Below are 14,513 nucleotides of genomic sequence, written 5' to 3' on the forward strand. Positions count from 1 at the left end.
ATAGCAATTCATTTAGGAGCAGTGGGCTGCTACCAGGTAGCAACTGGGGGTTCAGTGTCTTGCTCAAGGACACTTCGACATAAGAACTATGTGGTGACCAGGGATCCAACCGTGAACCTAGCAGTTGCAGGACGTTGCAGGACTCTACCATTAAGTCACAGACACTAAACTTTCTGCAACACCCAAAGAGTAGTTTGAAGATATTCTCGAGGAGCTAACATTGTTACGCTAGCTGCTAAAGGTGTACTGAATGAATACATGCTGCTGTAAAGCTCTCGACCACCAGGTGATGTGGTTGTTAGGGGTAACACTCTTTCACTCACTGATCTGTGGACTTTAGCTACTGTCTTCATCCTTTTAACCTGATTTCACTTCTAAATCAGTTTGTCATCCTGGAGATGTCCTTCAAACACATATTAGAGACCACTCTGTCTGCTTCTCTCTGAAATAGCTTCTTTTTCTCCAAAATTAGATAATAATTATGACAGCGAGCACAGTTAGTGACAGTGTGGGCTCCCAGGTAGCTCTGACAGCTGGAATATAGCAGCAGGGGGCGGGGCATAACGAAGGGTACATTTTAAATAGAATCATCTCTGTAAAGTTGAAGCTCAGGAACAGGTTTTTAAATGAACTGCTTTCTACGCCCTGACCCCTTTTATTACTATTGCTATGTGTGTTAAGCTTTTCCGTTCTCGTATGTATGCAGTTTACAATAATAAAGGACATAAATAAGCTTTTTCGGGGGTAAATTGTCATGTACATACATACATACATGCATACATGCATACATGCATACATACATACATACATACATACATACATACATACATACATACATACATACATACATACATACATAATATATACATGACATTTTACCCATCCTATGATTTTTTTAGGAGCAGTGGGGCTGCTGTGAAGCGCCCGGGGAGCAATTTGGAATTCAGTGTCTTGCTCAAGGACACTTTGACATTCAGAGTGTGGGAGGCCAGAGATCAAACTACCTTGAGGTTGAGGGACGACCACTCTACCCAATGACCCACAGCGGTTACAAGCCTCTCGCTTGAAGGCAGCAACCGTTGCATTCCACTATAACTGTCACAAGTCTATTTTATTACCCGTAGCTGTCCAGCTAATTCAAACACCGACTCCAGCCAGCTTTTAATATTTTCAGCCCGCTTGTTTTGAAGCAACAAAAAAAAAGACTGAGGATATTGCTGCAATCTCCCAGGCATAAAGTCAACATCCTCAAAGTTCAATGTGTTGTTTTTGTATTGGAGTGTAGAGGTAGACAGTCCATATACAGTGTGTATATATATAAATATATATATTTCTTTTTAAAATAACTAAACGTTCTAGCTTTTGTTATAATGTAATTGCTTTTCACAAATGCACTACATGTATTATAATTACTTTTGCCTCTAAGCTTATTTTCTCATTGCACTGTGCAGCTGCCTTCATCTCTTCCTCTGCTCCTTCAGGCCTCTCGTACGGCTTCTTGGGACATGTTTAACGACATTTTGTATCCAATCACATTTCACTTCTCTTCCTCTATGTAAGATTAGTCTGGTTAAAATACATGAAACAGCCTTCTTGAGACCCTGGACGTGTGATTGGTCACAGGGCCGGCGTGATCATTAACATGCGCCGTGATTGGGCAGGACTTACTGATGACCTCTTTCCCACAGAGGGTTATGTGCGTTTGGTTAGTGAAATGCTGACTATGTTACTGTTTTTTACAGAAACATTCATATTTAATCCTAAACTAGCCACAGCGCTGTTGTTGCTGCAGCACCTGAAGGTGCTGGTGCTTTTCAACACGGCCTCTGTGCACCTTGGCGCGGGGGAGAGGTTGTCGCTGGCGCAGCTTTGCTGTAATGTCATGTCTGGGCACTGTGTAGGGTCAGTGTCTTAATTTTTGTTGGATAGATTTGGACAAGATGCATTGTTGTTGACCAACGAGGTTGTGCCGGCCCTGACCGGGTGCATTTCCTCCACTGCCGTGCGACCGGCTCTTGATCGGCTTGGAAAGACTCGGCCGGAGGTGGCACGACGCTTCAACTACCGTGCTGTGCAAGAGAAATCCAAAGCTTGGCTGTGATCGGACATCGCCGTTGGGCCAAAAGGATCAGATGTTCAGTTGGTCCATTCCTCACGGTGTTTGTAAGTGAATCCTCGGTCGGCCGAGCATGGAAGCAGCTCCAATTGTGTGAATTTAACGATCATTGAATTGGTTAGGATTCTTTAACGACGAACAATGAGCAGTGGAGATGCCCCTTGGGACTAGTTGTAGGAGGCAAACGGTTGAAGCCTAGCCATGGTGTAAAAATCTGTCATGGAAATACTGCGTCTTTGATCTGCCTGTTGGCTTCCACTGGAAGGAAGAGGAGGGTATCTGCTGACATGAGAGGAGGAGAGAAAGAGAGAGAGGGAGAGAGAGGGAGAGAGAGAAAGAGAGAGAGAGAGAATGAGAATGAGAGAGCTCTCCCTATCAAAGCCCATTGACTTTAGCCCGTCCTTGTGTCTGGGCTCCCACTGATTCCGGGAAGTTCAATCTGGTACTGGGCTTGCGTTCTCCCTCATTTGCATGTCAATCTGCCGTTTCACATTATGTGCAGCTGTACACGCGAGATAATGATCTAAACTTCAGCGGCTGGATTATATCTAGGTGAACATGGCACAAGGAGAGATTGTCTTTTTTTCTTCTTCTTTTTTTTCTTCTTCCTATGATCTTTATCTGCGTTCCACCAGAGCAGCTCCACCCCTTGTGATTTTAGAGCCACAAGAGTGCACTCTCTATTACTGCAGTTAGACGACCGTTCACGGCAAAGAGATTTTCAGCTGTTGGAGATAAAAGCTGTGTCCCTGAGACACCTCAAATGCAATCATGATAATGATGAACTTTCTTTATATGGCACCTTTCATACAGTTAAATAAATAAATGTGCAGATAGTGTGACAAAACCAAGCAGAATGTGAAACATGTCTCTCTGTCCTCGCTTTATTCTGGGATGGGTTTCTTCCTTTTGTAAACACGGACCATCGGTGGCCGGACCGGTATACCGAGCAGACAGAGGATTAGTTTCGCCAGTGATTTGTCCAATTAGGACTCGGCCTCAACCCTGGTGGGACTCTTAAAGAGTCTTTCCAGTGATTTACCCATGCCAGGAGAGAGGAAGAGGAGGAGCGTGCCGAGGGTAATTATGCACGGCTGGGCGCCCTGATTGGGAACGGTAGTTAGACTCAGTGGGGGGACGCAGAGGGGAGGAGGCCGCGATAAAACGTCTGTCGAGAGGAGTCTCGGCGGAGCCGGAGGAGGCGCCGGTTGAGCGGGTTCAGCTATCAAACGGCGGAGGGAGGCGCAGTGGGTCCGTGCTGATTGTTGTTCACCAAGTGTTGATCCCCGAACAGCACGGGCAGGACCATGATGCTAAGATCCGAGCCGCATTTCAAAAGCCTCTCTTGAACCTCTGGACTCTCTGAAGGCCAGTGAAGGCAATCCTTCACAACAATTTAAGGCTTCATGGGAATCCGAATACACAAACGCAGCATCAATGCTATTTTTTACGTTAAGAGGAATTGTTTTACTTCAAGGTCCAAAACAAGTATTTTCTCGATCAGCTTCTCACTCTGAGCGGTTTGGTCGTACTTAAAAAACATTATTGTGTTAGTTTTGGTGTGTTCACATTCATAGGATTTGTGTATTTTTTCTTCTCACTGGTGTTGGCTTGTGCAGGGGGAAATGAGGTGTCGCATGCTTCTGTCCACCAAGCAGAAGACGGCAACATTTTATTCCAAATTAGGCAAATCTGATTAAACCACACGTACGATTGCCCGATGACTCAAATGAGTTTTTAGTGTTAAACTCCAACAAGTAATTATTCTAATGTTAATTGTCTCTTATTTATTATGCACATTTTATAGCGAGGAATACTTGAAATCGAATTCTCAGGCCAAAGAGAAGCCGTAATCAAACACTTTGTATCAACAATGGATCACATAACTACTTCAATACTTGACAGGGGGTTCTGATTGTGTTGAATGCACAGATATTTATAACCAGACTCAGCAGCTCTACAAAGCTTTTTAGTATCTTTCAGCTCGTTGTTTTGTTTTTCTGCCTCTGGTTCCTCGGCAGCAGCAGCTGTTTTTAAGCAGAAGTTCTGTGATGAACTCATTGTACGTTACCTGGCCAGCACCACATGGCAGAGAGACAAAACCAGGGACTGCATTTAGCCAGAGAAATTAAACCTAAGGATTGCGGATGTTTCTCTGTTCTGCTAGATGTCAGATCAACTTTAAAGCTGATAGTAAATGTCTGTGTTGGGTTTACAACGATTTCTAACTGCACTCAAATGGCTGAAAAGAATTACAGCTTTAAAGTTTATACTCTGCATACTTTATTGCTTTGCTGTTTATGTTGCTCTCCTGTGGTTCCCAAACAGATACTTGCAACTTGAAACAGTTCAACACTTAATGACAGAATGGAATAAAGCCGTAAAAAGAACAACACACCTCCTGACACTTTGTTTTCTCCTCTTTCATCTCCACAGCGACAAGGTCACTCACGTGGTGTCAGAGGACAGCCAGGCTGCATCGCTGTGGAAGTGGCTGAAGGAGCGCGCCCCGATGGAGCCACCCAATGTGCATGTGCTGGACATCAGCTGGTTCACTGACAGCATGAGAGAGGGGAGACCTGTTGCCGTGGAGACCAGACACCTCATTCAGGTGTGTGTGTGTGTGCCAAGGGAGCAGACAGAGAGCGATATAGGGCAAGCACTAGATGGCACTACGAACCAAAGAGGAGGCTTTCCATTGAGCATGTTGCCACGAAATCAAACGGTACTAGGCATGCACATGCAGTGACCACTTAGAGGGGAGGGAATGCATATTGTGAGGGCATTTCCGCCACATCTATAGATATGTCTTGTGATGCTTCCTCTCCCAGCAAAATCTATGATGCCAATCCCGCCGCCAGGGAGCACTTAAAAACAGGATACATCTAACTTCTCTCCGCCTCTGCTCATCTCACTTCACCTCGCCAACAGCAAAAGGAAACATCCCCCATATTGCGTGGGGAGAGTCAAATAACCCCGTCAGCTGGACGTCAGGGCTCGCAGCGGCCCACTGACTGAAACACACACACACACACACACACATTTACCATCGTCAACAGCCTCACAAGAGCCTGGCAGCGAGTATGGATTCGAAAATAAAGAAATATGTCGCTGTCCCGAAGTCACGTTTGCCAAGCTCCACCTACGTTTCCTCCCTAACTGCCTGTGCTGTCATGTGAAACATCCCTCCCGAAATGGGCTTTCGTCTCGCCCCGCGCGGCGGCGTGAGCGCGGCGCCTCCCCGTCGGCTACCTCATTAAGCGACAGGGCTAATGATGCCACGCTGACATTTATTGACCCATCTCCCCAGGTAACCCACGAGCTCACTTCTCTTCTCATTTTGCGTCGCAGTTCCCCTCCAAAAGCCGACGAGGTAAGGCGCGGTGGCATTTATGTGCGCCACTCTTCCAGTGGATTGTTTTTATGAGTCATAAATCCATTTAAGGAGGTACCATGTAGAGATAAAATATTCCCCAAACAGGCCCCTTCTTGGGCAGATTTGCCTGCAGTTCTTCTTGATAGTCTGGAAACGCAATGTGTTTAACTGTCATAAATATTCTATACCAAGTCAGGGAGGAATTCCAAGTATTAAACCCGTTGAAATGTAATAGTTTCCATTATGCGGCCTGGCTTGCGGAGTGACTGTTTAGCCTGTTTAAGTGGCGAGGTGGTAAAAAGTAGCAAAGTGCTGCTTGAAAGGAACGGAAACGGGAATGATTGGCAGGGATTTACAATTTCCATCATGGTTTGTGAACACTTTTTTGACCTGACTTCTCCCTTTTGAGGATGTTTGTGGGTCGGTGTTTTGGCGCGCCGCCTTTGGTATATCGGTGGAGCTTGTTGACCTTTACCCTACTTAGCGGCCCGAGAGGATTTCATTAACCCACCTGAGTGCACCTCTCTGCCTGCGTGAACTTGGAGGCTGGACACGTCCCAGAGTGTCTCTGCTGCAGCAGCCATTAAGAGACAACGCAGCAAAGGTGAGGGGGACACTGGAGAGATGGCCGGGCGAGGGCCGCATCGCAACTTCCACACAGCTCCAGGCCGGTCTGTAATAACGTGGCCCAGATGGGGGAAACCAATCCCCATTGGAATAAACAAACCTGCCCCCCCCTCCCCCGCCCTCTCCCGCCTCCTTCCGCCCCCACCCGTTGTATTTACGAGTACATCTCAAAGTCAGTTAACGTTTTTGTTCTCCTAAGAGATATATTCAAAGTTATTCTGTTTCTTTTATTATATTTTGGGGGGGAGAAAATGATGAAGCATTGTTTAATGAATTTGACTGATGCACCCCAGTAGCGTGAAAGGTACCAGCTCGTTCTCATTATCTTTTTGTGAGACAACCCTGTGCCTTGCTTCCGCAGCATCAGCCCCCACCAGTCAACGTAGACTGACAATATCTCCTTCTTCCTCCGCGCTCGTCTTCCTCCCCGCTCCGTATCACTCTCCCGCCCCCGATCTATGGGTAATTTTATGGACACAATGTTCCCTTTTGTGGTGTCTAATTGTCTGCGAGAACATTAATATTACATTGGTAATCCGTTTGACACATATATAACAAACGGGGAACCGTTTCTTCAGAGAACGGAAAAAAAAAAAAAAGCAATTTACAGGAGGCAAATTGGATGATAGCAAGCAGATCTGTAATGCCACGGGGTTAGGTAGCGTAATGGATTTGGATGCCACCAGACTGTGAGATGAGTGTCATTAGCCTGTTGCCCTGGAGACACGCAGACATAAAAATAACTTCTCCAAGGCAAATGGCTACATTTTTTTTATGTAATTCAATTTGAACTCCTGGCTCTGTATTCGTGTGGAATAGCCCCACACACATTTACACGTTTACCCCCCCTCAACAATATGCAAGAGCTCCAGCGTTCAAGGTAATGCATGCATGGATTCATAAGTCTCTGGCTATTTTTGAATGCAGGACACCGAACCCACATCGGCAGAAGGTTCCACGCCCACCGTGTCTCAATACGCCTGCCAGAGACGGACGACCACAGAAAACAATAACAAGATATTCACAGTAAGGAACTGTTACGTCACCTCATTGTTAAGATTATTTTTTGGGGAGGGAGAGTTAGGAGACTTTTTCACCTTTATTTGACAGATGATGTGTAAAAATGCAGCTGGCCTTTTATTACTAAACTATAGTCCCCCTTTGGAGTAAAACTGGTGTGGCTACCCTTGTGATTGACAGGTCGCTACCACGCAGTGGTCCGGTCTGTGTGTTTGTCCGTGTTATCGTCTTACGACTTTAACCCTTTCACGGTGTGTTTGTTGAGTTTATGAAAGTACATTTTAACATTTGTGGTCGCCTGAAAACGAAGATGGTAACAACGCAAAAACAAGATGGGGGACAGCCAAAAGCCAAGATGGTGACGGCCGGAATGTCAAACTCGGCGCTTCAAAAAGGCGGTTTTCACTTGTCAAGTGTTTAATTCACACAAGTTTATACAAAATCATGTGGTTATTTAATATAGCCTATTTGTTTATTGACTAATTGCATGACTTGAAAAACATACGATATGATAACATATCATTTTGGCCACAGTGCCAGTCCTGTGACAGCCTATGATCGTGACATGTTGGTCGACTCGAGGCCATCACTCTGACTTTCCAATGTAAAAAAAAAGAAGAAAAAAAAAACCGCCTCCTCATCTGTTGTTCTCTAATTGGATGGCTGGCCGGCTTCACTCACCAGCACTCTGACACAACTCTCCCCAGATACATTAACCTGCAAATGAGCAGCATCTGCAGCTGTGGCACATTGGAGGCTCATCAGCTGACATGCCCACTATCCCTGGCATGGACACACGCCCCCAGGCGCAGTGTGATACGCCAAGATGGCCGACGGATGTGACACTCCTCACAAGCAATGATGGATCCGTCCCTCTGCCATCTGGTTGGCTGTGCGTGTTGGTGTGAGTGTAAGTGTGTGTGTGTGTGTGTGTGTGTGTGTGTGTGTGTGTGTGTGTGTGTGTGTGTGTGTTAGGACATCAGATTGATCGGCTGATTGGCTCAGGTGTTGATGACCATGTGAGCATGAAATAAAAGCTTTTGGGCTCCGGGAAATTATGACTTTTCACGATTGCCTGACATCTTCCAGAGTAAATTAGTCGAGGAAAGAATTAAATCATGAAACAATTTAAACTATTAAAACAGTAATGAGTCCAATTGCACTGCTGTTGCCGAAAGGAAGATTCCCTAAAAGAAGATATCAAGACAATAAAAACACATCAACTTCAATGTACTCTTTACATTTCATTCATTTCCGTTTGAATCCTGCGATCCCTCTCTGAGGCACTGTCTCGACGCCATATTTGGCACAGGGTATGAAATCGTAAGTCTGAGATGTGTCATGAAGCAAACCTGTGTGTGTGTGCGTGTGTGTGTGTCCGTGCGTGCGAGTGTGTGTGCGTGCGTGTTTGTGTGGGAGTCTGGAGACTCACTGATGAGCTTCCATGCCTATCAAGCACGGCTTACCGAGGGCCTGCGAGGCATCTGTGATGACATAATGAGTTTTTACCTCGCAGTGCCGCTAAGTGTACATAATAGACGCGGTTTTGCCCATGCGCACATCTCACCTGGGGCCAGCCGCTGCTCCGTCTCTAGCCCCTGGTTTCTTTCCACAGCATTAACTCCATAATTAGCAATCCCACTCAATTTCCCAATCCCGTGATTGACTCATTATCCCCACATAACGCCACATCGAGGAAGCTTTCTGATAAGAGAGAACAGTTGTTTGTGACGCGGCCTTGAGGAAGCCACAGTTACAGCCCGGTCTCCCACTGATTACGTTCCCTATTCAACAAAACAGATTTCTCATTTCCATTTTAAGGGATTTTTTTTACCCAGATTACAGTCGCAGTTTAAACGCGTGGTTAAAGTTTGTCGAGTGAAACAAAAGAAATCGAAAACAATTTAACAAACCTACCTGTTTAGTAGATGCACTTTTGTTTAATGGAAGCAAAATCTTTAGGAGACCAGGATGCCACTGAGGCAGAATTAAATGCATTCTCTTGAGGTGTTTCATGTTTATTGTTCGCCTGCAAACCAAGTCTGTGTTTGGATACGAGCAGCAGCAAGCCAATAGACACCGGATATGATCTACTGTATTGCAGCGCTAATGAGGAGCATGCTATTGATCCACAGCGGTGAAGCGGTCCTCCATCCGTCCTGCCGTTCTGCTTGATTGCAAGCCACAGTAATGATGCAATCCCAGTGAATGCACGTCTAATGAAAACATTTTCAAGAGACAGTGTGTGTGTGTGTGTGTGTGTGTGTGTGTGTGCGTGTGCGTGTGTGTGTGTTGTGTCTTCATGCTGGTGGAAAGGATGTGCTTTGTGATGTAGTGGGAACTGAAAAGGTTGATGATTACCTCCTCACCATCTGAAAGCTTTGTAAGCCAAATGATACCCGAAATGAACAAAAAAAGTATATAATTGCCAACAGAAACGGGCATGATTTTTCAGTTCTCGAGAACAGGGAGTTATTTCCATCACGGTGAAACACCACTTTAGAAGAATGTGAACTTGCAGCTCGGTGCCTTTGCTGTCAAATCATGTATGAACTCCGCGCCGTTGGAAAGTGGCCAGATATTGATCACTTCTTCATGAACATTGTCAATAACGAATGCTTGAAAGGTTCACTCTCACTCATTAGCAAATGAGACGTCAGGGAGCAGCGTTGCAGTGTGGCCAACGGGCGTTTGGAACAAAACCTCATCGTGGAATACCCAATGGCATCAATACATTCAGTCCATCGTCGAGTGGCCATGTGAGGACATTGTTCTCTTTGACTCCTCACAGGCTGCTCATCTCACTCAAACACACAGCAGCAATGGCCAAGCAACATGTACTGATGTGTGCCCTGGCTAGCCAGTGCCACTGTCACCGAGCAAACACGCCATTTAAGTTTGTCTTCAAGTGACTATTTGGCTATCTTCATAATATTTAGGAGAAAAAAATCAAAGCTCCTGCCCCAGCATTTCCACTTCCACTCAAATTCTGGACTCTGCTATGAGAGTCCTTCTATAAGTATTTCATTTAACTTCAAAAGCTTTGCACAATACATAACATGCAAATGAAAAAGCAACCGTTAGAAACAAGGTTTTGACTCAAGACTCCTATAGCTTTAAAGGGGCAGTGTGTATGATTTGGTGGCATCTAGTGGCGTGGTGGCAGATTGCAATCAACCGAATACCTGTTTGCATTACCTCCCTCGTCTTAAAGAGACGGTGCAAAACCATTCACCTCACTCAAAGGCAACAGCATAATAACACTACTTTAACTTTGTTCTAAGCCAACAAAACACAGCAATTCTTAGTTTCAGGTGATTATACGCGCATGAAAACCTCGTTATTATACTAAAAACTTAAATGTACGTTTCAAGTCTGCCAGAGTGCCGGTGTTCAGGATTCAAATCAAAGCAGAATGTCCTAAAATCGCCAAAAAGCTCTGAAAACCTGCACGCAACATCGGAGTAGTATGAATCTCTGTCAGTCTGTATTTGACATTAGGTTTTAGAGTAAATTTGACGTGTTCTGTGAAGCACAGAATGTAGTCGGGGCCAGCGATGTCGTCGGGGCGGCTGGCTGGTGATGGAGGTAGGCCGGTCCCAACCACTTCCGCCTACCGGGCATTTCCCCGGTCTCCCCTATGGCCAGTCCGCCCCTGAATATTCCCTTTCTGCTGGATCCCCACACATTTCACACACTGCACCTTTAAAGCATCAGCCTGTAGCATTTAAGACTGGTGGACTCTGGTGACCCCCTGAGCGCCTTTATGTAACTACTGCAGACGGCAGCGTGAATGCAAATCTGCATAACTACCACAGCAGGGGACCTTTAACTGTCTGGGACGAGCATTTGTAAGGAGGATCATTATTTCTTTGACGGTAAGAGATGCATTCATCGGGAGCAGAAACAGGTCAGTCAGTCAAATTGGAATCTCGCAGCTCAATCAAATGAAGGTCTCTTGATTTTGTTCAGCATTGCTTTATAAATGTATGTGTGCAAGCGTGTGTTTCCCTTCATCATTACAATAATTTAATATTTACAGCACTGAAAAGGCAGCTCTTTTCACAAAAGCGCAGCCAGAGCTAAAAAAAAACCCCTGGAAAGTCTGAATTTCTTTTTCAGAAATAGGAAAACCTCATTGAAAATCAAATTACTAAAATAATCCATCATTTTTGGATCATGACCTTTCTCACCATGCGGTATTTCAATTTGTTTAGACAAGAATGGAAATTTGTCAAAAAAAAAGTAATATTGTTGTTTATTTAACAAGTATCAACTGTACATATATCAATATTATGGTGCTTTAAAAAAACATAATTTCCCATAAGACTTAGACCACCAGCTCCACAGGATGAGAAGTGTTGGGGACAAATGTATTAAAAGAGCCAAATATTGCGCTGCCAGTTTCCCTTAGTGACCACTTGCGGTATTGCAACAGAATGATCCCCTTGATAAAAGAGACGTGTGAAAAGCTGTGGACAGGAGACCTCCAACCGTACATAAGGTCAACTAGCAACTGCCTCTGTTATGACTTGAAACCACCAAGGTTGTTATACGTTTGTAAAACTTAACAGTGCCTGAAAAAGTGATTTTACAGAACCCACAGCCAGGCTAGCTCTTTCCCCTTGCTTTCAGTCTTCATGCTAAGCTAAGATAATGGCCTCCTTGCTCCGGCTTATTCATTTTCTCATCTACCATGACTTTACCTGCTGTGACGCTCGATGAGGCACTGTGCAACATCTGGATTTGTGTGACAAGCATAAATTGATAACCATTGCCTGTTTTGGTTGAAGGAGAAAATATAAACACATACAATTGAGCAATTATCAGCTCTCCCAAAAAAAAACATTTCACCAACCAAGCGAATTAGTCTGAGGGTGATACAGTGGCTTTCAGGGACTGCAAAGGATGTGTATAAGTATTGTTTTGGAGCACATCTTTGATAACTGATCGTCCCCTAGAGGTTCATTTAGCACCAATAATGGATTCCATGTTGTGCAGTTGTCTTTTATTATGCTACTACTGCCTACATGCAGATGGTTTACGTTTTAAAACCCCGGTACAAAACGTAGTGGTAGATGGATTCAACAGACAGAGAGCGGAGGAAGTGACCTGCGAGGACAGCGAGGAGGAGGGGGAAGCATCCGCGGGCCAGCAGGGGGAGGAAGTAGGCGGTGCAGAGAGGTGTCAGGATCAAGAAGAGCGGTTGAGCGTCATCTCAGCGGCAGCACACCAGCAGGGTGTCAATCACGCGCTGGTAGCAATCGGGCCCTTCATTCCAGCCGCGTGCTATTGATTTATTCATCCTCGCTCCCTCTTTATCCCCTCGCCATTGCTGCCTTACACTCTCTCACTCCCGTACCACTTCTTCCTGCCCTTTTGTTTTGTCTCACACGGCCGCCTCCTGTCTACCCATTCTCACTGCGCTCCCTCTCACTCTTGTTGTGTCTCACTGTAACACACACACACACACACACACACACACACACACACACACACACGCTAACAGTCTACACTCTCTTTTCTTTATCTGCTTAGCCATGAGTCCTCTGCTGTCATAATTTCACCATAAGCCTGAAGTACGCTGCCACAAAAATTGATATTTGTGTCTGGGCTGATTGACGTGCAGCATCGAGTGCCTGTTCTCCGATGGCAACACACACACACACACACTCACACACACACAGTTTGCAAGACTTAACGAGGGGAGGGAGAGGATGAGGTACAGAGAGAAATGGCTCAACATCCAGATTGTGTTTCCCCCCCCAGCAAAAGGCCTCCGATGTATTGATAGCAGCAAACGCCGCGCTCCTCCACGCCGAGACGGGTGGAGGAGCGCGGGGGTTTGGGAGCACTGAACCTTAAATGCATCAAATTGATTCCCTCCGTTCCCCCGCGGAGTTAACATTCTCAACTTTACAGAGCTAACAAACAAAAAGCCTTGAGGAATAGAAGTGCTTGTTCAGCATTCGATCGGCGAGTGTTTTGGAAAGAAGTATGAAGATTTTCTGGTGGATTTCATATGAAATGCCTGCAACTGTCCTTTTGAAGCCACTTTGTCGAACCTAAAAGTTAGAGATTGAATGATGTCCAGTGGGCTACATATTCATTAGATAGGGGATAGCTTATATTCATCTCTGTGCTGTTAATCGTTTTAAAACTCTTCTCAGTGGGCTCTCTGACCTCCTTTTGTGGTGTCTTTTTGCGCACGCAGAGAGGCGGGCCGCTGTGCACGAACATGACTCGCGGGCATGTCCGTGCTTTCCGATGGCGGGGGGTAAATCGACACGCTATATCAACGTCCCCGCACACCGAGTCCCCCCCAACCAGCCCTAACTCCTCATTAATTAGATGGATGCATATACAGGGGGGGTTTTGAGCCCGCAGCGCTGACTCCACGCCGCTGCTAAGACAACATGACAGTTGACAGACCGACTTTTATGTCACAATTATTTCACTTGACTAGTATCAAGATCTGATTTATAGAAATACGCCACCATTTTAGGACTTTGATACGATGTGTAAGAATATGGTTGTGTATGTTCGCATTCCAGCACATACAGAGGGACATTAGCGTTCCATGGAGTCCTGCCTCTGGTCACGCTCTTTTTAGCTATTTTTTGGTCTCCACCAGCCCTCAAATGCTTCACATTTTTTCACGAGCTTGTTGCTAACTTCATCAATCTGACGCTGCAACTTTAAATAGGAACTAACACAATTGTTTTCTCTGTGATTTCATTAAAAAAAGTCTAGGAATGGGGTTAGCTGAGTTAAGCTAAAAGACTAGAAGACTGGAAGAGATACAATGTTTTGCATCGGTCATTAGATTGTTTAAACACTGATATTATTTTTTTCTGTATGAAACTCCAAATTAAGAACTCTTTCCGCAATGTATCAGGTTTCATACCATAGCAGAGAGCAAAGTAGGAGAAGGGAAGAGCATCCATGCTAACCAGTTTTATTATTTTGATACATTTTGATATAATTACTGTCCCCATCAGGACTTCAGTGTTGGGCTTACACTACCAGACATTCTTGCGCTGCGGTGCTATGTTGTACTGTAAGTTATTAATCAATCTTTTTATGCCATACTCCCCCCCCCGCCCCTCCATGCTTATTATTGGTGAGTTGCTGGGTACACCAAACCAGTAAAAGTCAAAACACATCCAAACAAACTGCTTGTATCCTGCACACAAAACGCGCGCCCCATCACCTATCCAATTACAAGCTTGCTTCTCTAATTTGTTGCATGCTGTGAAGAGAGTGCATCTGAATGTGTGTCGTGTGTGTTGCATGCGAGTTTGCCGCGATGTAAAGGGTCATTCCCTGTCCCTGTGCTGGAGCTAACGGGTCAGTGCGTCTCCAGGGTGAGCT

At 45.3% G+C, this 14,513-nt stretch overlaps 1 protein-coding gene across 1 annotated transcript in view; it reads left to right on the plus strand.

Moving 5' to 3' along the window:
- Nucleotides 1–14,513, plus strand: part of dntt (deoxynucleotidyltransferase, terminal) — a 72,149-nt gene that overhangs the window by 2,518 nt on the left and 55,118 nt on the right. The window contains exons 2-3 of the mRNA XM_068567724.1: nt 4,553–4,727; nt 7,047–7,145. Coding sequence (XP_068423825.1) covers nt 4,553–4,727; nt 7,047–7,145 — 274 coding nt within the window. The remainder of the gene's footprint in view (nt 1–4,552; nt 4,728–7,046; nt 7,146–14,513) is intronic.

Source organism: Clinocottus analis, unplaced genomic scaffold (assembly GCF_023055335.1).
Source record: "Clinocottus analis isolate CAN_PGR_092001 unplaced genomic scaffold, fCliAna1.0.p SCAF_8, whole genome shotgun sequence".
NCBI lineage: Eukaryota > Metazoa > Chordata > Actinopteri > Perciformes > Cottidae > Clinocottus > Clinocottus analis.